At 52.4% G+C, this 23916-nt stretch overlaps 8 protein-coding genes across 8 annotated transcripts; 3 read left to right on the plus strand and 5 right to left on the minus strand.

Annotated features, from left to right (window-relative positions):
* Window positions 1-144: 144 nt before the first annotated feature.
* PG998_006677 (uncharacterized protein) lies at window positions 145-4151 on the plus strand (the record flags this gene model as incomplete). Its single annotated transcript, XM_066873493.1, has 4 exons — window positions 145-792; window positions 848-2071; window positions 2127-3129; window positions 3250-4151. 4 exons carry the CDS (start codon window positions 145-147, stop codon window positions 4149-4151), a joined length of 3777 nt encoding a protein of 1258 aa, XP_066729438.1.
* Window positions 4152-4552: 401 nt separating this feature from the next.
* On the minus strand, window positions 4553-5412 carry PG998_006678 (short-chain dehydrogenase/reductase; the record flags this gene model as incomplete). The annotated part of the gene is made up of 2 exons (XM_066873494.1): window positions 4553-4579; window positions 4609-5412. The coding sequence occupies 2 exons, from the start codon at window positions 5410-5412 to the stop codon at window positions 4553-4555; spliced, it is 831 nt and encodes a 276-aa protein (XP_066729439.1).
* A 463-nt stretch (window positions 5413-5875) lies between these two features.
* On the minus strand, window positions 5876-8900 carry PG998_006679 (uncharacterized protein; the record flags this gene model as incomplete). The annotated part of the gene is made up of 7 exons (XM_066873495.1): window positions 5876-6800; window positions 6842-7367; window positions 7873-7903; window positions 7944-8161; window positions 8232-8320; window positions 8415-8499; window positions 8579-8900. The coding sequence occupies 7 exons, from the start codon at window positions 8898-8900 to the stop codon at window positions 5876-5878; spliced, it is 2196 nt and encodes a 731-aa protein (XP_066729440.1).
* Window positions 8901-10110: 1210 nt separating this feature from the next.
* Window positions 10111-10614, minus strand: PG998_006680 (uncharacterized protein; the record flags this gene model as incomplete). Its single annotated transcript, XM_066873496.1, has 1 exon — window positions 10111-10614. The coding sequence occupies one exon, from the start codon at window positions 10612-10614 to the stop codon at window positions 10111-10113; it is 504 nt and encodes a 167-aa protein (XP_066729441.1).
* An 834-nt stretch (window positions 10615-11448) lies between these two features.
* On the minus strand, window positions 11449-12455 carry PG998_006681 (uncharacterized protein; the record flags this gene model as incomplete). The annotated part of the gene is made up of 2 exons (XM_066873497.1): window positions 11449-12258; window positions 12327-12455. The coding sequence occupies 2 exons, from the start codon at window positions 12453-12455 to the stop codon at window positions 11449-11451; spliced, it is 939 nt and encodes a 312-aa protein (XP_066729442.1).
* A 747-nt stretch (window positions 12456-13202) lies between these two features.
* PG998_006682 (uncharacterized protein) lies at window positions 13203-18382 on the plus strand (the record flags this gene model as incomplete). The annotated part of the gene is made up of 5 exons (XM_066873498.1): window positions 13203-13715; window positions 13788-13838; window positions 13891-14178; window positions 14244-14409; window positions 14469-18382. Coding segments are annotated over 5 exons (4932 nt in total), but the record flags the coding sequence as incomplete, so codon positions are not given.
* A 715-nt stretch (window positions 18383-19097) lies between these two features.
* PG998_006683 (heavy metal tolerance protein precursor) lies at window positions 19098-21583 on the plus strand (the record flags this gene model as incomplete). The annotated part of the gene is made up of 2 exons (XM_066873499.1): window positions 19098-19230; window positions 19326-21583. 2 exons carry the CDS (start codon window positions 19098-19100, stop codon window positions 21581-21583), a joined length of 2391 nt encoding a protein of 796 aa, XP_066729444.1.
* A 948-nt stretch (window positions 21584-22531) lies between these two features.
* PG998_006684 (uncharacterized protein) lies at window positions 22532-23404 on the minus strand (the record flags this gene model as incomplete). The annotated part of the gene is made up of 1 exon (XM_066873500.1): window positions 22532-23404. The coding sequence occupies one exon, from the start codon at window positions 23402-23404 to the stop codon at window positions 22532-22534; it is 873 nt and encodes a 290-aa protein (XP_066729445.1).
* Between the last annotated feature and the right edge of the window lie 512 nt (window positions 23405-23916).

Raw genomic sequence — 23916 nt, forward strand, 5'->3', positions numbered from 1 at the left:
CCTCTTTTACATTCTTTTCTGTACCTTGTGACTATCAAATCATCTACACGTTCTTTTCGCCCCTTCAATCGAATTACAAGGTGTTTGTCCTTGAGCCATTCCTTTTTCATTGAATCTCTTGGGACTCTGTTCTACAGCTTCAGAATGAGGGCACTCTGGAGATACTCGGCCATTTCTTTGGCTGTTGCCCTGATGCCCACAGCCCTGGCTGACAACCTATACTGGGCCAACTACCTGAACTGTCCACAAGCATGCAGTATCAGTGGTCCAAGCCCCAGCAACTGGACACACTACCACGCTGTTAGCGATCTTGAGTGGTGTAAGAAACCCATGCTGTTTGATACGGGACTGCATATTCCTGTCAATCAGCCCGATGCCCATATCACTATCAGGGCCTGCACAGTGTCCGACTTCGGACACACAGCTGTGCGAAGTCTCGGTCTCTTGTCGAGGCAAGAGACATTCCAGAATGAGACGAAACCCATCACCTTCAGCAACTCTTCCCAGACGGTCATTTGCGGAACGTCGGCAGCAGCTGCGGAGCACAGTTCCAAGGATGTCCGCGTCAATTGGGGCGGTTCTGCCGATAGTGACGGCAACGACGCTATGTTGGCCACCGACAACCTGATCCGATATATCGGCAAGGCCGCCACCGGCTGTGCGGAGCCTACCATCCTTTTCGCCAAGTCGGGCAAAACGGTCGTGGGACTGTACATCGGTTCGCAGATCGCCAAGTCCAGCGCTGCTACCATCATGCAAGACCAGTTCGCCTCCCGGGCCAAGGCTGCCAAGGTCCCCAGCCGCATCGGTGCTCAGATCTGTGGCGAGCAGCCTTTTTAGCTCCCAGACGTTTGGCATCTACGCCGATACCAAGGGCAATGTCACGGCGGTCCAGAGCGTGGTTCGGGGCTGGAACGAGGGCAGATGCCTAACGGAGTACGACCAAGAAGAAGTGACGAAGAGCACATCTGTCGGCATCACTTCTGCCCTGATGGACGCGAGCACTCCCGGCGGTGAGGTTCATAAGAGAAACCTTCATCGTCGCGCCACATGCAAATACGTCCAAGCTGACGCCGGCGATGGCTGCTGGGCCCTCGAACAAAAGTGCAAGATATCCAATTCCGACTTGGTCAAGTACAACGGAGGCAAGTCTGACTTCTGTGATACCCTCAAGTCTGGACAGTATGTCTGTTGCGGCAGCGGCGATCTTCCGGACTTTTCGCCACAGCCAGATGCGGACGGAAATTGCAAGCCGTACACGGTCCAGGAGAGGGACCTCTGCAGCATCATCGCTGCGGCGAAGCAGATCTCGAACTGGACCAAGATCGAGGACTACAACAAGAAGTCCTGGGGGTGGACGGGCTGCGGCAACCTCCAGCCTGGGCAGAACATATGCATCAGCAAGGGCAAGCCACCCATGCCGAACCCCATTGTGGGCGCCACTTGCGGGCCTCAGGTGCCGGGGACCGAGAGGCCCACCAACGGCACGGAGCTTGCCGACCTCAACCCTTGTCCTCTCAACGTCTGCTGTAACATCTGGGGCAACTGCGGCCTGAGTGACGACTTCTGCATCGAGTCGCCCGCCGACTCCGGAGCGCCAGGCGCCGCCAAGCCTGGTAGCAACGGGTGCATCTCCCACTGCGGGTCCGAGATTGTCCACTCGGACAAGGGGCCCGACAAGTTCCGCGTCGTCGGCTACTTTGAGTCGTGGAACAAGGAGCGCGAGTGTTTGAACATGGACGTGTCCAAGCTGCCCCAAGTATACCCCATTGGCTGGAGCTTCACGGGCTACACGCACATCCACTTTGCCTTCCCCGATATCACGTCGTCGCTGACGGTCGACGTGAGCAAGGTCCAAGATCAGTTCGACGGTTTCAAGAAGCTCGACTTTGGAGCTAAGAAGATTGTCTCGTTTGGTGGCTGGGCCTTCAGCAATGACGGTCCTACTTATGCTGTGTTCCGCGCCATGGTCGCGTCCGAGGTCAACCGACAGAAAGCCGCCAGGAACTTGATTCGATTCATGACTGACAACAACCTGGATGGTCTCGACTTTGACTGGGAATACCCTGGTGTAAGTTTAATAGACTATCTTCATACCCTCTTCCTCTTAACTAACCAATATGCAGGCCACGGATATCGACGGCACACCTGGGGGTACGCCCGACGAGGGAGAGAACTACCTCAAGTTCTTGAAAACGGTCCGCAATTCGATGCCGCAGGGTAAATCGCTTTCTATCGCGGCGCCCACTTCGTTCTGGTACCTCAAGAACTTCCCCATTAAGGCCATGTCGGAGATTCTCGACTACATCATCTACATGACGTACGACCTACACGGACAGTGGGATGCTGGCAACAAGTGGAGCAGCCCGGGCTGTCCGACTGGCAACTGTCTCCGTCACCACGTCAATGAGACCGAGGTGAACCTATCGCTGTCCATGGTCACCAAGGCCGGCGTGCCCTCCAACAAGATCGTGGTGGGCATGCCTCTGTACGGGCGCAGTTTCAAGATGGCCGAGAAGGGGTGCGCCGGCCCCGGCTGCCTGTTCACGGGCGACCGGCTCAACTCGCAGGCAGCCAAGGGCGTCTGCACCGACACGGCGGGCTACATCTCCAACGTCGAGATCCGCGGCGTCCAGGGCAGCAACAGCAACCCGGACCTGTACGGGTCGCGCGCCATCGAGGAGTTCTTCGACGAGGGCGACATCATCGTCTACGACGACACCGAGTGGGTCTCGTGGCTGAAGCCCGCCAACTACCTCTTGCGCGCGGCGCGCTACCTCGGCGGCAACTTCGGCGGCACGTCCGACTGGGCCATCGACCTCGACGCCGACTTCGGCAAGGGCGGCGATGGCGACCAGCAGGAGCCCCTGACGGGCGCCGATGAGCCCGCCTGCGACTACAGCCGCACCTTTAAGGACCTCGACGTCCTCAAGGACAGCGCTGGCGGTCTGAGTCTCTTCTGCCGCCAGATCTACGCCTTGAACACGTTGGAGAAGATGTTGGATGACCTCTATGAGGAGTATAAACGCGTTGACAACGGCTACGATACTAAGTTCGAGGCTTACACTCGCTATATTGATCGTATCACGCCGTATGGCATCAAGAACTACATGTCGGAGGGAATGGAATGTAGGTTCTCATTTCCCTTAGGTCTCCCCCTTTCCCCCTTTCATTCCATGTTGTCCTGCTTCACGTCGTGGTTCAGGTAGATTGTGATGTGACACTAGCTAATGTTGGTCATGAATGTAGTTTTCGATTGCTTCAAAGACCCTGTGCTCGCGCTCTCAGAAACGCGACACTGCCTCGACTTCAGCGAAGAGGAGCGAAGCCAGGGCTCATTCGACATGACGCTGACGCTGCGGGACCGCGAGGGCTTCTTCACGGGCCTGCTCAAGAAGACGGGCATCATCGAGGAGTGGGTGAACTTCAACGGACACGAGCGCGACATCGGGTACTGTAACGTCGAGGGGTTGGGCACGTGCCCGCCGGACACGGGGGTGCGCGACTGGTTCGGGCTTCCGCAGAAGAACGACAAGATCGAGGTGTCAGACCCCAAGGACATCGTGACCGAGGGCATCGGCAACCTGGACGAGGTGAAGCACAACCTGCGGTCGACGCGGCTCGAGATCATGCTCGGCGTCTGGGACGGCCCCGTCGACGACGTGCTGCAGGTCCTGTCGGTGCCCGTCTTCATGCTCGGCGAGGCCGTCGAGGGCATGCGCGACGCCAAGGAGCTCGGCGAGGACCAGGAGGAGTGGGAGGAGGAGCAGGCCCGCGACAAGGCCAAGCAGCTCATCCTCACCATCGTCGGCGCCGTCCTGTTCGTCGTGCCCTTTGTCGGCGAGATCGGCGCCGCCCTCGCCGGCGCCGCCACCCTGGCGCGCATCGCGCTCATCGCCGGGGAGACGGCCAACCTCGCGTTCGGCATCTACGGTATGGTGGATGACCCGAACTCGGCACTCATGGGGGTCCTCGGCATGATGTTTGGCTTGGGAGGTATTACCAGGGTTGGCAGGACCCCCAAGGGTTTCAAGGCTATGGCGGCCAAACGGGCTGATTTGAGAACTAGTGGCGGTGTCAGCAAGATTGGAGGCAAATTCCAGTTGAGGGATGATGCGCTCCAAGAAATTATTAAGGCGTGTCGAAAGTAATAGCTAATCCGTGTTTATATAATGTAATATATTTCATTCTTGAAAGACGATCACTAATTAGTGTTGTTGTTGCAGACACTTCGGCGCAGTAATATGGGTAACGCTGGATGATATCAAAGACGGCCAAGTCTACCCAGTTATTCTTCGATAGGCTTTCGCATAATGTGGAGATAGTCCTGTCAGGGGCAACATTCGAGTTAAACAATTATATTAATGACAAGAAGCAGAACTCCACAGATATTACCATGACCGTCTTAGACGAACTGCTTTGACAGGGTGGGTGCATAAGATTCAGGATCTGATATTGAATCTTTAATAGGTAGTTCACTTTGATTCTGTAGGTTGTCTTGCCCTGGCGACTACCGACAATTTCAAGTTGTATATCCAATCCTGCTCGAGCATTAGCATTCCCATCGTACAAACTGTAGCTGCCACGCGAACTGATATCAAAACATACCATGGTAGTCTCAGGCAGCCAACTCAGCAACCACACAGCCGTCGTCATACCTCCATGCCACACCATCGCCTTGACAGAAGGCCTCAGCAAGTCCGTCACCACCCCTCGCGCGTAAGCCTCGGGCTCCATGTATCGAAACGGCCCCGCGTCCGAGAGCTGGCGGGTGTCGAGGAACTCGCGCAAAGCCCCGTACCAGCTATCCGCCGGCAGCGGCAGCGGCGCCGCGTTGGCGAACAGGTCCGTGCGGACGAGCCCCGTCTTCAGCACGACGACGCGCACCCCCAGCGGCGCCAGCTCGGCGCGCATGGACGCCGAGAGGGCCTCGACGGCGGCCTTGGCCGCGTTGTAGACCGAGACGAACGGCGGGCGCAGGATCGTGTTGACGCTGCCCAGGTTGGCCACGACGGCGTCGCCCCGCCCGGCGGACGCCGACGCGACGAGGAGCGGCAGGAAGGCGTGCGTCACGGCGATGGTGCCGTGCACGTTGACGTCGAAGACGCGGCGCGCGTCGGCGGGCGCCGTGTCGGCGAAGGGCATGATGTGCAGGAGCCCCGCGTTGTTGATCAAGATTTCCAGCTTCCCGCCCGTGAGCTTGGCGACGTGCGCGACGGTTTCGTGGACAGAAGAATCTGAGGTCACGTCCATGACCATGGTCTCCAATCCGAGATCCCGCAGCGGCTCCAGCAGAGACTCGGTCAAGCCAGTGGCGATAACCCGGTGCCCGCGCAGGTGGAACTCGGAAGCGAGTGCCTGGCCAATTCCATGAGGGCCGCAGCCCGTAATCAAGACGGTCTTGGGCGGCATCGTTGCTTCGAGAAGGGTATCGCGATGTTGAGGTGAGTTTATGGTTATCTCGATGACGTAATCGTATTTGCGTAACGCAAATGGAAGGTTTCAGACGCGATCCTTTAGATTCGACGAACTTTGCATTAGATCGAATGTTTTATGCGTAAAGGTAAATCTAACCACATCTGATCAACCACCACTGTCATTTGATTGAATCAAGTCATTGTAAGCAGGGGGTTGCTATACGAAGCGTGCCACCAAACTAGCTCATAGCCACTCAATAGTACCACTGGTAGCTCGTTGATATTCGCAAACTTAAGCGGGGGACGGGCAGCGCAAGCCCCATCCGATGTCACACAATACCAAAATCAGAGCACGTCAAGTCCTGCTTTGAGATTTTCAATGTATTTCATTCTTACTACTCTAGGGGCATCCCTTAATCATGAAGTAGAATACCGTTTCTGTCTCCAAGCCATCCCTTTTAGCCCCTAGTCAAGCTCACGCACGCGCCAGCACTCATTGCAGTGAAGATGGCGAATATGGTGAAATACCAACCCCGACCAACAGCCTCCACAAGAGGCTCTAGTATGGCTGCCGAGGCAGCACTCAATCCGCAACGCATCAGCTGACCAGCCGCATAGGATGAACTTGATTGAGTAGGGAAGATGTCCACAAGCAAGGCGCTGGCTGTGTGACTCAACAAGGTAGAGGATGCGCAGATGAAGAATTGCATGATAAGCAAGCCGGCAGGGTGGGCATGACGGGACACGGCCCATCCGTAGCCAGCGACCAGGATGACCTCCATGGCCGCAAAAGGCAGTATATATCGATATCTGGCGGTCTCAATCGGAAAGTCCTTCATCTCCTGGGCTTTCTTGCGGTTGATGGGGAAGCCGTGCTTCCGAGCAACTATCGCGAAGTTCCTATCAAGCAGCTTGCCAGCTATTATGCCACCGACGGTCATACCAACGAGGCCAGGTAGGAAAGTCAGGCCGACCTCGAGATCATTATAACCGTAGACATCGTGATAAATGACCGGTATAGCGACTTGGAAAGTGTAGTAAACGCAATACGAGGTCGCAATCATCCACAATACGGCGGCAGCATCGGGGTACAGAATGATGCGCAGAGATTGGAGTAACATGATTGGGCGCCACCTGGCCATGGGTCTCGGCTTCTTCTCTGTAGAACTAGGGGCTTTCGATGTGTCATGGCAGTATCGACTGACAAAGCCTCCAGTCAGCCATAGACCCGACACTTGTGGTGGTGGCACTGAGCCGTCGTCAACGATATTCCTCGAAGTTTCAGGCAGCGTGAATCCGATGAGGACGAAGCAAACGGCTGCAACAACGAATAGGGAATAGAAGACCCATGTATAAGCACCAGTACTCTGAGCCACGACTCCCCTATTACCGGTCCAATAGCCGATATCCCATTGCAGAAGGACAGCATCCGGCCAAGCATCCGGCCCCGCTCCGATACGACAGCGACATCTGCCACAATCCCGTAGGCAATGGCTGGGGTCGCGGAGCCGCCAATGCTCTGCAGCGCACGAAGCGCAAGGAGCACTGCGTAGCTACCGCGGTTCACGGCGAGCCCCAAGCTCGCGCAGGCGTACAAGATCACCAAGGCGAGCAGCACGAGACGCCGGCCGAAGACGTCGGCGAGAGATGCGAACAGAGGTGGGGTAACTCCTTGGCAGATGGCGTAGAGCGTGACCGTGAGATTGATCGCCTGGATTGACACAGCAAATTCCTCACTCAACATGGGAATCAGAGGGAAGTAGATGGTGGCCGTCAATGTCGATAAGATGATGACGAATCCAAGAAGATATGTCAGATAGACGCGCATAGCACCAGAGAAAACTGAATAGTTTCCTGGCTCGGTAGGGCTTGATGCATCTTGGGGGATGCCGGTCTCAAGCGTTTCCAATGGTTGCTCGCCGTGTCTTTCGAGTGTGCCATTCATAGTCACTATTGACGGTTAGTGGAAGACAGCGTTTGGATGGCATTGGGGAGGGTTGGAAAAGAGGGGGTGTGACATTCCGGAGCTTGAATGTGGTAACCCATCTTATTGGTCAGCTATGACCCGAAGGCCGAAATCGCAAGTGTCCTGGATGCTAGAGAAAAACGATCTAAATGTGAAATGTAGCTTTTGCTTAGGTGAAGATGTCGTTGATTAAGAACATGAGACAGCTGATTGTCTAGATTGACCCTGTTCCTTGATATTCCCAAGCCAGGGACGATTGGTGACTGGGATATAATGGATAAGTCGAGAAGGCGGAGTTCTAGAGGCCGGTTTAACAAGCATGAGATCCCGTTTTCTGATGGCACGACGCCGAGGAAGCCAAGTCGGTTTGAAATTGCTTTCAGTGAGTGAATAGAGATAGAGTCTCAACTAATGAATATACAAAACAGCAAGCGACCCATAGCGAATGTTAAATACCTACCTATACAACCTTCCCAGTACGCGCCATACCTTTGAATTCTTTTCCGCTCCATACCTCACCCTGGGTTCTTGTTAGACGTAGTGCCCTAAACCATCCTAACAATCTGCGTCCAGTTGCCGTTCGACCACACCTTCGTCCCGACGGCGTCGGCCTCCCGGATGTCGGGATTAAGGGACAGCAGCAGCTCTCCGTGCTCATTCTCGAACTGGCAGAGCTGGCGGGGCTTGTCGGACCCCCGGGCTTCGGCGTCCACGAATCTAATGGCGTCGTCGGGGTCAGATAAGTCGGAGACAGCACTGTCAGTAAACCAGATGTTTTCTTTTGTGGTTGGCCCACTTTCCCCCTTTTACTCCTTTCTCCGGGCCAGAGTCTTCTTGAGATTACGTACCGCGGCGAAGCTTGGCGTCCTTGAAAGTACTACCGCTCAACTTGAATTCGCTGCCGTCGTTCTTCGCATTATGGTCGTCGCAGAATCTCCTATCCAAGTAACGGTGACAGTTAGCACGGTATCTTAGGTACGTCCGGTGTCTCCCATGCAAGTATAAGGAGAGTACAACGAAAAATGACTTACGCCCCCTTATAGTTCTTGACGAAGATGTCGAACTTGTCCCCGTTCTTCAACTTCTTGTAGAAGTTGCCAAGCTGTCCTCCTTCGCCTTACCATGCAAACAAAAAGGAGCTCGGTTAATCAAGCTTTTTTCTCATGACGGCGCTAGCGCTATAGTGTCTACTCACTGCTGTTCTCGGTGCTGTCTACGCAGCTGAGGATAGCGCCCTTACCTCCCTCCTTGGTACTCGCAAAGGGAAACTCGTCGCAAGAGTTCCCCCACTTCGTGTAGTTCGTGTTGGTGCAAGGTGTCTTGTTACAGACCGAGGCCGTGCGGCGTGGGTTTCGGTTAGCTTCGTTGCTGTCGTAGGTCAGGGACCCCTGAGCTAAGTTGTGGTAAATGGCATAGCAGGCGTTGTTGCAGGTACCCAGGGACTTGGTACAGTCCCATTCGAAGGAAACGGCGGCAACCGCCGTGATGGCGAAGACGTGGAGCGGGTGGAAGAGCATGTTGGACTGATGGATAATGTGATTAAAATTGGGCAGCGTACTACTGCTAGAACTGGATAGCTCTTAGTATCAGGACCTCTATTATGACTACGGTGAGATATCAGAGGCCTTTATACTTATGATATCCCCTTACAAAAAAACTGCACGATTTTACAGAGTCGTTGAATAAAGCGTCAGTAGCATGAGAACCTGAGGCCACTACTACAAGGCTTCATGAAATCAGCCTTGACGACCATGACGACCACTCGTGATGGTGGTGTTACAAAATGCAGACAATCCTAAAGAAGAGGTTTGCTTACTTTCACATACACCCTTTTCTGCGGGTCATTACTGATGCGATCCAATTCCGCTCCCTTTTGATTACTTTATGTAGTACAAGTGGCTGGCGTACCAACGGTCACATGAGCTATGCATTTTAGTTACTGGTTATTTGAGCGAAAGTTAAGACTGTCAGGTTCCGTCTTGTGTATATTGATGTAAAGCTTTCGAACAATCGTGATTAGCTCTCCGTCCTCCAGAGTAAGAGCTAATGCCGGACAGTTACAGGAATAGTGCAAACGCAGTCCTTTTGGCCTTAGGAGCTCGTGAAGTCCTGCATGCACATCGAAGATTCAGCTGACACAGAACCAGCCTTCCATGAAGTTCTGCATAGCAAGTATTCTGCTGAAGCAGGATCGTCCTTCTCTTTTGTAGAAGTTCGGGAAATCGTGCGCAGCCTGTACTGTGCTGACGCCGAACCAGCCTTCTAAGCCGTAACAACTCGCGAAGTCTTGCATAGCTAATGATATTCAGCTGACGCAGGATCAGCCCTGGCTCCTGACTCAGGTACACCACACCGAATCCTAATCGAGAACGGGATCAGCGCCTACAATAATGCGACTGAGATGCCATGGCCCGTAAAAAGAGATCCAAAGTTACAAATTGGCATGGAGACGACCGGGATAATGAAGGTGTTCTAGCCTCTGATACGAGCAAACGTATTCATAAAGGACTGTACTTATGGTGTAGCTAAATCTACGATTGCTTGAAACTGATCATGCGTTATATTTATAGACCACTCAAACGGATATACTCAGATGAGAAGTAAACTTGGCTTTATTCAGGGGGAAGATCTAGCTAGCAAGTGCGATCACTTCCAGTGGTCAGTCTCGAAGCTGTTTCACCGAGATACGTGTACCGCTCCAATCAAGTTGGGGCCATGAAGACTCCCTCAATTACCCCCAAGTTTCATCCGAGGAGCAGGCTCTCCCCTCTTGGGTGACTCGGTAGGCTTGCCGTAGATGCCGCCCTGGGAGTCCGCAATGCCCTGAACCTCGGCAAACCCCAGGGTGGCCATGGCCAGCGAGACTAGCACTGCTTGGACGGAGTCGAACGTTAGGCGGGCCACACCGTCAACGGTGCCGTCATCCTGGTTGCGGGAAACCAGGAGGGCGGTGTCATCGTTGCTGGACTGCTCGTCCAGCACGACGAAGTGGGAAGCCTTGGCCACGTGATTGGCGGCGGCTTCGTCGACGGAGGCGGCAATGTAGGCCGTGAAGGACTCGTCCAGCGGTGGAATCGAGGCCTGGTCAGAAATGCGGCTCGCGCCGTCGCGGGCTTCGACGATGACGAGCTCGTGATCGCTGCCCGGTACCAACTCGTTGCTGCCGTCAAGGGCTTCTGTGAGCAGCTTATTCAATGTCTTCGGATGCCACCACGGGTTAGCTGCATACATTCGTGATTGGTAGGTATGGGGTACTGACAGAGGTGGACACCTGAGTGATGCAACAAACGGGGTATGGAGCCATTCTGACGAACTTGCTGTCGCTCGGGAATCTCGTCGGCAGAATGATATTTCGGTGTAGGCTGCAACAGGTTGGGGTACGTGGTCTTGATGGTGGCTGGAAAGAATTCACCTGCTAACTGAAAGACCAATAGATTAAATTGTCGGAGCGGGCGGCGAATGAACAGCTTGTCTTATTTAGCTTTGGTAATTTGTTTGACAGGCAGCTGTATGTGATCTGACAAATGACGTCATATTAAAACAGCTGTTACACACACACACACACACTGTGAGCTTGTCACCGATACGGGCAGCCGCAAGGAGGGCGTAAGGCTTTCACGGCAGACTTGAGACTGATACAGAAATATGCCACAGGACGAATTATAGGATTCGAAGATGAGAAAGGACACAATGTGTTAGCTTGAGCGCAGGGCATTGACTGACATACATCACTGTCATATTTCTCTGTCGACTAGTTGGCAGACGCCAGACACTCAGATCTACCCTGTCACCCTCTATTACTCTTTATCATCCTCTTTCACCTCCTTGCACTGAATTCTCAATTACGACAGGCTTCATAGAAAACCATTTGCTAAATGGGGGGTAATTCTTTTGCCTGTGATCGCAGGGTCGACGCTCGGGTCATACTTATCGATACCTTCGATTGGTGCGTACTTCTCGCAAAGATAGCACATGTTGTTGTATGCTCTAACTCGAGAGTGTGGATGTTAGTTATTGAAGTTATTTCCGGCAGCATCAGCACGAATGGGGTTGCTAACGTATTTCTTAGATCGCTTTGCGGATGGCCAGCACTGTAGTTGATAGCCCCTGGAGTGAGTAAAGTCGATTTCGGTCATCGAACTGCTCAGCAGGCTCTGCAGGTGGGTAGTTCTCCTGGTAAGCATCCGTGTATTCCTTTTCGGAAAAAACGGACGAAAACTCGCAGCGCCAATGGCCGAGCTCCATCTCGTTGTGCGCATAGTAAGACCCTACGTCAAAGAGGATGCTTTTTCTCGTCTTCTTGACGATCCCCATGTTGCCTTCCCACAGGTCGCCGTGGATGATGCAAGGTTTCAGCTTCTTTCCGTTCTCCTGAAGTGGCCCCAAGAGCCCCGGGATCACGAAGTCTGCTATCTGTGTGGTTGCACGCTCCATTTCCGGCCACGGGCCATTCGTTTCCACGTCTCGTCGACAAGTTTCCAACAACAGTTTGCGGAAGAAGACAGCCCAGCTCTCTTCCCAATCGACTGTCCGCGCAACTTGACCGTCACATGTTGGAACAGCAAAGCCAAATTTGCCTGTGGGTGACTTACTCAGCTTGTGCAGCTGCGCAAGTCGCTGGGTGAACTCGACAGGGTTGGGCTCCTTGCTGGACTCGACCGGGCTGCGTTCCTTGGTGAACTCGATCGAGCCGGGCTTCTTGATGACATCCATATCGACAAATTCAGACAAATAAAAGTAAGTTGGCGGGTCTTGGACCTTATATCTGCCAAAGCCGTATGGCTTAGGCAAGAAGTCGTTCATGACGCCATAGACGACCTTGGATGACTCGTACTCGCCGCGTAACATAATCATCCCTTGGTCTTCAAACGCTACCTGTACATCGACGTTGTAAATACAACTTATTCCTAACGTTATATAGACGTATAGAAGAGGTTTCATACCTTCAAAAAATAGCTCTGCTCTTCTCCGTCTGCAATATTCGCCCTGACTCGTCCAGTGATTGTCCAGGCACTATGGCCAAAGTGTTCCACAGACTGGAAGGTAGATCCTTCAGGTAGAGCTATCGACATCAATTACTATAAGTCATTGTTTAGAGGGGCTATTGGTTTCAAGGGCTTTCAACCATCAACAACAGCTTCATCCATTGGAAAAACACCGTTCAGTAACGCCAGCCGTTTCTTTATGGTGAGGTGCTTTCTTCCATCCATCTCGTCAACATGACGCATGCCATTGACTAAAGTCTCGTTATCGTCAGATGTGAGCCGGCTCGCATTCATGGCAGTTTCCATCTCGACAGAGTATGCTTTCGGGTATGTCAGTCAGTTATGGGAGTAAAAGCAGGCTAAATGAAAGTGCAGGAGCTTGGAACCACCTAGGAAGCGCAACGGGCAAGATTGAGGAGCCACGGTGCTCGGTTGGAGCTATGTTGGTTGTTGGGCCTTGGCGGCCAACTTCATGCGACCTTTCTATCAACCCCTCATCTACGTTGATGCTGGACAGAACCAACCAAACGATTCAATTGGGCGTTCCGTCATTTCACCCTTGTTCGTGCATATTAACCGTCTCAGACCGGAGTATGACCAACCAATCGGATTTTCTAAGCCCTAAACTGATTAGCTGCTTTGCCGTAATTTTTCATGGAGCGAGACTCGGGCAGGTTCGGGGAGTGATTGCTTCCCGACACGATCCTCAGCTTCAGATCCTGCAAACTCTTAACCAGAAAATCGAATCGTATCAATTCACTCTCAGATCACACGCTATATTCGACGTCTAATAACATCATTAGTCATTGCCCACTCTAGATGAAGCACTTCAGACTAGGAAGAAGGAAACGTGGCGAGCTGGACAACAGTCTAGAACCCACCGACTCCTCATTGAACGTTGTCAACAATGAAGCGTCCTTCAGAGAAAACCAGAACTTAACGGGCGCCAACTCTAGCTCACGGGGTTCCGCACCGCGGCAACTTCAGGACACCCCTGGACGGATTGTCGATGGTCGTTCAAGCGACCCGTTGGGTCTGAAGGTCATCCACAGACCGGTTGCTGAGCGACGTGTTGATATAATCTTCGTACACGGCCTGGGAGGAAGCAGTAGGATGACCTGGTCTTTTAACCGAAATCTGGAATTCTTCTGGCCCATGAAGTTTCTTCCGCATGAGACGGATATTCAAGACGCACGCATATCAACCTTCGGATACAATTCTAACTTCCGCCCTGGGAGTGGGAAAACTAAGGTCTCGATTCTCGATTTCTCCAAGGACCTGCTCTACGACCTCAAGTATGCACAAGATGAATTTGGATCTAGGACGGAGGAGCTTAGGATGGGCGAGGTCAGTGCTCGTGGGCTCAATAATAACGTGCGAGCCAGCTGGTATCCATGTCTATTGCTGACCGTAAAATAGAAGCCAATCATTTTCGTTGTGCATTCGATGGGCGGGCTGATAGTGAAAGAGGTACGTCTGATGTCAATAATCGTTTGACTTAAAAGACTGACCTCGGTTACAGGCATACTTACAGGGCCAGATTGACCCGATGTACCAGGATATCGTCAAGTCTATCTCATCGATAGTGTTTCTATCAACCCCACATCGGGGCACTCACTTGGCCGAGACCTTGAATCGAATATTACAGGTTTCATTTCTTGCCAGTCCCATGCAGTTCATATCCGAGCTAGCAGAAGGATCCCAGACTCTCCAGAATTTGAATGAACAATTTCGACACGTTGCTCCTAAGCTTCGTATCATGTCATTCTACGAGACTCGTCCCACATCACTGGTCAAGAAAGTTCAACTAGTAAGTCCGCTCCCTTTTCGAGGTTCGATTCGCAATGGATGGCTCACTGTATTCGCTTTTTCAAGATGGTCCTCGAGAAGGACTCCTCGGTGCTAGGCTATCCTGGCGAGATATCCAAACCCCTGGACGCCGATCATCACGGAGTTTGCAAATACGAAAGTCGTGAAGACCCAAAGTATATCACAGTTAGGAACGCGTTAAAGTTTTTGATCGGCAAAGCAGAACCGTTACGTATGAATCTTTTTTCACTATAGGAAACCCCGCCTTTACAAATGCTGATACCCATGCAGATAACAACAAACAAGATGAAGACACAAAGGCCGATATAAAGGCATACCTGGATATTATCGAGTCCCCGGAAAGGGATTACAACTTCTTCCGAGATCGTTGGGTTACTGGGACTTGCACCTGGCTCTTGAATCATGAAATCTTCTCTTCATGGGTCGACGACGGCCATAGCGAGCCGTTCATCTTATGGATCAACGGCAGTGCCGCTTCCGGAAAGTCGGTACTCTCGTCTTTTGTCATTGACCACCTAGTCAATTTGGGCCTCGATTGCAATTACTTTTTCGTACGCTATAACGATTTCAAGAAACGGTCTCTGAGTTTTATACTTCGCTCGCTAGCCTTTCAAATCGCTGATAAGATTCCAACTTATGCCACTAAAATCAGGCAATTAGTGGCAGTCGCAGCCGAGCTCAAGACCTCGCACTTTCGAATGATATGGCAATGTCTCTTCAAGGAAACCCTATTTCACCTCACGGGCAATGAACCTGTCTATCTCGTGGTTGATGGTCTGGACGAAGCGGAAAATCCGGGCGATTTACTCAAATTGTTCTCTGATTTGCAGATGAACTCTTGGCCCTTGCGTATCCTTGTCGTCAGCCGAAAGACGCACGAGATCTCATCTGCATGGATGAAGCTTAGCCGAAAGGTCCGTGCCAAAGCCATAACTTTCGAAGGCAGCCGGGATGACTTTCGCTCATATATTGACCAAGAACTGGACCTGACGGACGACGGAACATACGGCAAGGAGGTCACCCAGAGGCTTATAGACCGCGCAAGGGGGAATTTCCTTTGGGTCCACCTAGCCGTTCAGAAAATCAATAGGTGTTATACCCTTAAGGATGTCGAAGAGACTCTGACAAACCTCCTCCCTGGTATGGAAGTCCTCTACGATCGTATGGCAGCCTCAGTACAGGCACAAGCAAACACATACCAGCAAAGTCTGGGGATAAGAATCCTGGGCTGGGCAGTATGTACTCAACGCGTGCTCAGCGTGGAAGAGCTAGGAGATGCGTTGAGCAACGAAGGGTTGATCGAAATACACAGGACTATCGGAGATCTCTGCGGTGGATTTCTTGTCGTTGATTTCGAAGGCACAGTGTCCATGGTCCATGAAACGGCCCGTGAGTACTTGATCAACAAAGGTCCCGAACAGTCTTTATTCGTGGATATGAGATCCATTCACCTCATGCTCTTCCAGCGCTGCATACAGAGTTTGACAATGCCCATCCTTCGAAAGGTCGTGGCAAGAAACAAGACACCAGGACTGCTCGACTATGCAATGAGGTATTGGTTCATCCACCTTTCTCATTGCAACTTGAAAAATCCTCAAGTACTTTCCATCACAGCAAAGCTTTTCAAAGGACCCCATATCCTCACATGGATCAGCATAACTGTGGCAAAGCAGGAACTGCAAACACTGGCTGTTGCATCACGCTATTTGGCCAATGTCGTCCAAAGCCTACGACGGTCTGAAACAGACATACCACTCGAATCCCGACAAGTCGTTGATTTGATCGACGGATGGGCTACGGACTTGGTCAATGTCGTGGGGAGGTTTGTCGATCGCCTACTCGAATGCCCCGACTCTATATTCAAGCTGATACCGCCTTTCTGCCCCAAGACGTCCAAGATCTATCAGCAGTTTGGGCGCAAGGAGAGCGATACACTGCAAGTGGGAGTCCCTGAAAACGAGGTTTGGGACGACTACCTTTCTCGATTTTCAATGGACGAAGGACTCCATGCTTCTTCTGTTATAACAGGAGGCAGCCTTATTGCGATCCTTGCCACTCAGTGGAAGTCCACTTATATTCTCATTTACAACTCTCACACGTTTGAGAAGCAACAGCACATTTCGCATCCTGAGGAGGTCTATGACTTTCAGCTTAGTCACTCCGGCAAATTCCTCGTCACTTACGGATACAAATCAGTCAGGCTGTGGGATTCAGGAACGGGTGAGTGTTATAAGACACTGAACAACCCAAATCGAAACTACAATCCCCAGACTATGGTATTGGTAGATGATGATACCAGATTCATTGTTGGTTACAAGGATAACTCAGTCTGGTCTTTCTCTTTGGGCGATGAAGACGATAATGGATGGACAGCGGTAGCAAAGTTGGCTACATATATCACTCCTCAGTGTTCTGCGCTCAGTCCCGATGGCACGATGATTGCCTATGGATATCGCGCATTCCCGATGACTGTATGGGAACTAGAGCCTGTCAACCTGGTCGGCCAATGCGATCGGGAGCCCGGCACCGTCGACAGAAAAGAACCATCAACTTGGTTCATGAATGAGGTATTTCACCTGGCATGGCATCCGCTCAGCGACGACCGGGAGGTGTTTGGACTTACCCTGACGGGGACGCTGTTCAAATGGAGCCCATATGAGGATGCCCCCAGAGTGGTAGTCGAGACTCGAGCAAACATGATGACAGTCAGCGATGACGGACTGCTTATCGCTACCGGGGACGTCAGGGGGGTCGTCAAGATACTCGCTACGTCAAACTTTGCCGTTATTCTTCGTCTGTCCTCCCAGCAATCTGTGCACAACATCAATTTCAGCACAGATTCGAGACGAATCTATGATCTACGGGAGAGCTATTGCAACGTGTGGCAGCCGAACAAACTGGCCCGGCTAGTTGACACTTGCGCAAATTCTGACTACAACGAGAATTCCATCAGCATGATTGAGAGTTTTGCTGATCTCTCACTTAATCCCGGACACTACCCCTACAGTATGGACACCGTTGAGGCTATAGCAGGCCAGCCTCACGGTTTGTTATACTGTTATGTCACCGGATGTGGCGTTGCGGTACTTTGCGACATTGCCCATGGAAGGATTGGGGATTTTGAGCGACTTCAAGAAAACTTCATGTCTATTACACATGTGGCATGGTCAGCAGATGGGGAATTTATCTGCACTGCCGACTCACATTGGAAGCTGCGCATCAAAAGGGTGATACGGACAGACACGAAATGGAATTCCATCAAAACAAAGAGAAAGACAGAGGTGCAGCTTCCAATGGAGGAAGGATACATCACGCAGCTTTTCTATCATCCCACTAGGAACCAGCTCTTCATATCCACACCCAAAACACTATTCTCACTAGACCAAGAGTCCGGTGAGCTGAAACGTGCGGGTATATCGAATATCTGCGTTCGTTGGGTTTCTCACTCAGCATTCCCAGATTATGTACTTGGTTTTGGCGCTACCAAGTTGCACGTGTTCAAATGGGACAGTTTAGAGGAGCTGACGTCTGAAGTATGGACTTACTTCCCACCCCGAATCGGAGACCGTGATTGTACCTTGTCGTTGGGTCGAGGGTTTGGCTGGGGTGCCGCCGGTTACAAGCAAGAGCACGATATTCTAGGCAGACTCGTCGTCTCCGACTCGGACTCTTCCAACATACTGCTACAGCTTTGGTCATCAGATGATTCAGGTCTAGTCAAGATTGACTTTCTGATTTTCGACGTGGACGAGATTGTCAATTCCTGTAATCATATTGGGGACGGTATGCCCCAGACCGCAAAATATCTGCACTACACCGCTATCCCACACACGATAGCATCGAGCATCAGAGAACCTATTGCCTTATTACCAAGAAGAGGCCTGGTCTACCTCGACTATCATCGCTGGGTCTGTACATGGAGGTTGCCATCGAAGTCTTCCGCATCAGATCAACAACCGATTGGTATGGTACAGAGAGATGGCGGGTTCCAAGCGGTTGCTGGCGACGCGTCAGATTTGAGTGCTTCTGAAAACAGCGATGTTGAGCGACATTACTTTTTGCCGGGCGACTGGGTCTCAACCGACCAAATACACCTTTGTGTTACAATGAGTGATGGAACACTGCTATTCCCTAGGAGTGGGGATATTGCATCAGTACGATATACGAAACTGCTTCGGTATTAGGTAAACTCCTAAAGGTTCCAGGAAGAAGCGAGAATGCACAAATAAACCCCATCAAAGCAATTTCATTAATTATACGAGGGTGAAATCTAAGCGCGCGGTCTGTCATAGCTCAAATTACAAGTGTTGGCGTTCAGGTCGATTTGTGCTACATACACTGAATCTACATGAAAAACCCCTAGCATAGCGCGTGCCCTCTGCGGCGTCAAATCTGATCAAGATAGTACTATCCCATATCGAAGCATCCTTCGCGAGCTCGCGGCTATCGAGATTCGGAGACATAGCTGGAATCGATAACGCCACCAACATTGATGCTGCGATGGAGGCCATCGGGGGAGGGGGAGTTCGGTTTCGCCGTTGTGGAGCACGGATGGGAGCTGCCCGTAACAGAAGTACTTTTGCAACTGGGAGCGCTTGGACGGTAGTGACGCTATCGGCATGTCGGATATCACGGGCCCGGGACACGACGGCCATGTGGATTGTTATTCATCCCACTTGTTCCACTTATTTGTGCTACATAAGGGGCGTGTCTCGGTCCGTCAGGGGCTACGGAAGCCACAACAGAATTTTAAAAGACTGTTTTTATTAGTATAAGTATTCAAAGGCGTGGCGTTTCTGGAGGGGCGGTGGTAAATGGTGATTGCTTTATAAAGACCGCGCTTATTCCCCAGAGAATCAATCCTGGATTGACTGTCGCAGAGCGATTGCGACCTACACAATGATTCACCTACAAAGGGCACAAGTCGCGCTTCATTACCTGGCACCCGTTGCCACCGCCCTCTACTTCCTCATTTCCAGGGCGGTCGCATCATGCTTCCTCCAACAGGGGCCGACAAGCAACCTAAGCGCAGGTGGCGCTTAGTTGTTACCATCTCTGCTGGGGTGATACTAACATTTGTTGCCGGGGGTATCACAGCTGCTCGAGAGACCTTAACCGAACCGTCAGCATATCTCCCACAAGACTTCGTTGCATATCTCGTCCTGATGTTGGTTGTGCTGGGCGCTTTGGCTCTTAACCTGTCAGACGACGCGAAGCCGCTTTGGCACACCTACGCTGGAAGCTGGGCGATCGCCTTGGGGTCCGAAATCGCCTTGCTCGTATGTTATCTGGTCTCGGCAGCACCTTCCGGTGTGTTCACAAAGATCCACCTGGTGTTACAGAGCCTGCGTATAGGACTCCTTCTCTGCGCGGCAACAACCGGGGCCTACTTCGCGTGGTCGGATAGTCGGCGCCGTATTATGCTCGAGGAGGAGAACGAAACGGAAGAAAGCGACTCCTTACTTGCGAGTGACGAAGAGTCGGATGAATCTGATGACGAAAATGCCTATGGCTTTGACGAAGATACCAGTCCTGACGAAGTGGAGGACCTACGGGCCCTACGGAAGCAACAGCTCCGCCGCGTGAAGGAAGCCGGCAGTTGGTTCAACTATCTCAAGGCCTACAAAATTTTCATTCCCATTTTATGGCCCAGCGATAACCGCATGGTCCAGGCGTCTCTCGTCGTGTCAGTACTCACGATTGCAGCCGAGCGGGCTTTGCAGGTTCTGGTACCGATGCAACTGGGCGCGCTCAGCGAAGAGCTGGCGGTCGGGGCGGGCAATGGACAAATGCCATGGAGGTCTATCGGGCTATGGATGTTGTTCGCCGCCCTGAATTCGCAGGCGGGTCTTCCGATGGTACAGGAGATTATCAAGGTACCGATCATGCACTACACCCGACAGCGCATCATGACTGCGTCTTTCAGCCACATCATGAACCTTTCCATGGACTATCACAACCAGAAAAGCTCGGGCGAGCTGATTCGAGTCGTCGAACTGGGTTCTGAGCTTCAGGAGCTCCTCGACTTCCTCTGCTTTAACGTCCTACCTGTTTTCGCCGACCTGCTCGTGGCACTGGTCTACGTCTATTTCCTGTTCGATATCTACATGGCCCTCATCGTCTTCATTACGTGTTTAACGTACGCATGGATTGGGGCCAAAGTCAGTGTTTGGACCGCCCGGCTGCTACGGGACTACAACACCACCATGATCAACGAGAGCCGGATTCAGAACGAGGCCATCAGTTGCTGGGCCGCAGTCTCGCAGTTCAACAGGACGAAACTGGAGTCTGAGCGGTATTCCACGGCTGCCGCGGACCACCGCAGAGCCGCCATCAAGTACTACCTCGCCTGGAGTTTCGGCGGAGGCGCGCAGTCATTTGCCATGAACGCCGGCCACCTAGCTGCCACGACACTGGCCGCGTACCGAGTGGCGCAGGGCTACGCCCCTGTGAGGAAATTCGTCACGTTCGCAGCCTATTGGCTGACCATCGAGATACCCATGTACGAAGTGACGTACTCGGTGCGCAAGATCACCCAGATGCTGATCAACTCGGAACGCCTCCTGGAGCTAATGACGACCCAGCCCAGCGTCGTTGACGCTGAAGACGCGACCCAGCTCGTCGTCACGCACGGCGAAGTGACCTTTGACAACGTGGATTTCGCCTACGACCCGCGCAAGCCGACGATCCAGGGCATGACCTTCACGGCCCAGCCCGGGCAGACCATCGCGCTCGTGGGCGAGACGGGCGGCGGCAAGTCGACGACGCTGAAGCTGCTGTACCGCTACTTCGACGTCGGCGCGGGGCAGATCCGCATCGACGGCCAGGACATCAGCGCCGTCACGCTCGAGAGCCTGCGGTCGGCCTTCGCCTTCGTGCCGCAGGACCCGGTGCTGTTCAACTACAGCATCCGCGAGAACCTGCTGTACGCGCGGCTGGACGCGTCGGACGCCGACGTCGAGGCCGCCTGCCGCGCCGCCGCGCTGCACGACAAGATCGCGCGCATGCCCGCGGGCTACGCCACCGTCGTCGGCGAGCGCGGCGTCAAGCTGTCGGGCGGCGAGCTGCAGCGGCTGGCCATCGCGCGCGCCATCCTGCGCGACGCGCCCGTCGTGCTGCTCGACGAGGCCACCAGCATGATCGACGCCGAGACCGAGGCCCTGGTGCAGGCGGCGCTCGGGAACTTGACGCGGGGGCGCACGACGTTCGTGGTGGCGCACAGGCTTTCGACGATTCGGCACGCCGACTGCATCTTGGTCATCAAGGACGGGCGGATTGTGGAACGGGGGAGCCATGACGAGCTGCTCCGGGTGGGTGGGGCGTATACGAGTTTGTGCAGGAAACAGTACATGGAGGTGAAAGAGGAGCCTTTGGTGGATTTATAGGGTAATGATAATAGCAGGACAATCACGGTTGTCTAATACTGTAACAAAGCACTGAGATAGATAACTGGAATTTATAAAAAGGGTTACAAGATAAAGTACGATGCATCAGCCCCTATCTTTTCTTTGGCCCTGAACGAGTAACCGATCCAAGCCCAGGTCCTGAAAATTATATCCTTCACAGCCAAAGCTGTTTTTCCATCCCACGAGAGATACTTTTCTCCTTGGCAAAAGACATGAGAAGCGAAGGGTTCAATTTACAAATATCCGAAACTTTCTTGTTGGACTAACGCATCACACGCCTCTTCCTCCTTCTCGCAATCTGGGTTAAGGTGGGTGTCCTGGGGTATCATGTTTAAAATCGAATTGTGAATACCAAGCTTTTCTGGCTAGGCAAAGTGCTCTTCCCGGGATCTTGCTTGAAATATCATCAGACCGTTATTCTTTTCCTCGTCGGTTCAATGTGAAGTGGTATATGGCGAGGGGTAAGAGGAGGCTGATTTGATTACAGGGAAACCCGGCATCCCGTAGGGTTGCTGAGAACACTGTTGAAAACGTACATCCCGTAGCTGAGAGTCACTGTGAAAGTGAACGTCATCTCGGTGCAAGGCGTCGAAATCCAATTTAGATAGCATAACGCTTACTGGAATGGTGGCATGGGCAGGGAGCGCCTCTGGCTGTCCGGATAAAGTTCTGCATTCCAAGTTGAAACCCCTGGAGGTCAGGGTAACAACTGGCATACGACAGATAACCCACTGGTTCAAGAGACGAAAGTATCCCAGTCCGCCCGCAGCAATGGCTTATCAGTAGGGACGTGGATGGACACATCGTGTTTAATCGCCAGAGCCTTGATGCTTTGCCGTAATTCCAGGCCCTCGGCGTGATTGAATAGAATCGGTATGATGGCGTGGTAGTCGACGGATAGTTTGCGAATGAGCGACTCCGATCCCATCAGGGGGTTTCGGCGACGAGTGCCGGTATCACACTCGTATAGCTGCGTTCGCGGTAATTGGTGTGTATGTAGTAGAGCATTGTACCGAAGTCAGATGGATCCATCCTTGTCTCACCGTCTATAGGCATAGGATAGTCTGTAGGCACACATTGTTCGAGGTCCCGGCAGAAGCTTACACGTTCGTCCGTGTCCATGGCCGACCAGTAGTGGCAGAAATGGTTGGCAAACTCGACAAGGAACTTCGCAAACATCTTGATCTCACGGCGGTCTTGGGTCACCCGCAAAGTTAGTGGCCCTAATGTAGTTTCGGGGGCACAATAGTCAATGATGAGCATTTCCTTGAATGCTTCACTCAGTGAGATGCTCATGCCACCAAGTTGGTGATATCTTGGACCCCATTTCTCGGAATCTCCGGATACGTGTCTAAATTTTTGATAGCCCTCAAAGAAGCGTGGGAAGGATAACGCCGGATTAGGTGTCGATTGACGGATCGGTGGTTGTGAGTCGCATAGTCGAGCATGCAGGATGCCTGAGACGATGTCGGTCACGGGAGAGCCTACGTGGAGATCACGCGTAGTCATGCCTTGACGATGCATGTCGTCTCGAAGACTTACTAGGACCGAAGTCCATCTGGGATTCGGTCGAAAGCCCATGACGGTTGCGTATTCTGGTCGTTCGGGGCGCGCGACATGGCGGCCATGAACAGAGTGCACGTCAATCCGATCGCGCCACAGAGGAAAGCATCTCTCGCTAATTTCCTTCAGCTCGGCATCGTCCTTGATCTTTGCATCGTGGATCAACACGTAACTCGATGCAGTGGGGGCATCAATGGTAGAAGGTGCTGGTGAGGAGGCTGAGTGTTCTTGAGCCATGTTGCTGGAAGTATTGGAGTGTAAGTAATGAATGAATGGGTGGTTTGAACATTTCAGCCGAGCAAAAGCTGCGGCTGCCTTCGTTCTTTTATAAGTGCCCTACCCCGTACCGGAGATAACCATTTTCTTCTCAGTAAAAGTTGAAAAGCTTAAGTACGCCATTTGAGGTAATAACGTGGCTATCTCCGGAGTCATCATATATGAGAATGCTTTTCCGTATGTCTCGACCTCCTGAGCCTGGCGCAAGATCGAAGAGAAGCAACCGTTTGATATACTGACATAAACAGACCACTGCTGCTCCACGTCCCCATAGGGATTAGTTTGAGCCGTTCAGTTCCGTGGACAAACAAGAACGGGGGTTTGGAGCCGCTTGGTCTCGGCCGAGTTGAGAACTAAGTCCGGGAGCACGATCCTAATCAAAATGATTTTCTGTTCTTTTGTTTTTGGTTCAATGTCGAGCTGTCAACCCAGCAGAAACAAAAACCTTATACACCATGTAATCCGGTGGCTTT

The sequence above is a fragment of the Apiospora kogelbergensis genome (genome assembly GCF_038363985.1).
Source record: "Apiospora kogelbergensis strain CBS 113332 chromosome Unknown utg000005l_segment0_segment0, whole genome shotgun sequence".
Taxonomy (NCBI): domain Eukaryota; kingdom Fungi; phylum Ascomycota; class Sordariomycetes; order Amphisphaeriales; family Apiosporaceae; genus Apiospora; species Apiospora kogelbergensis.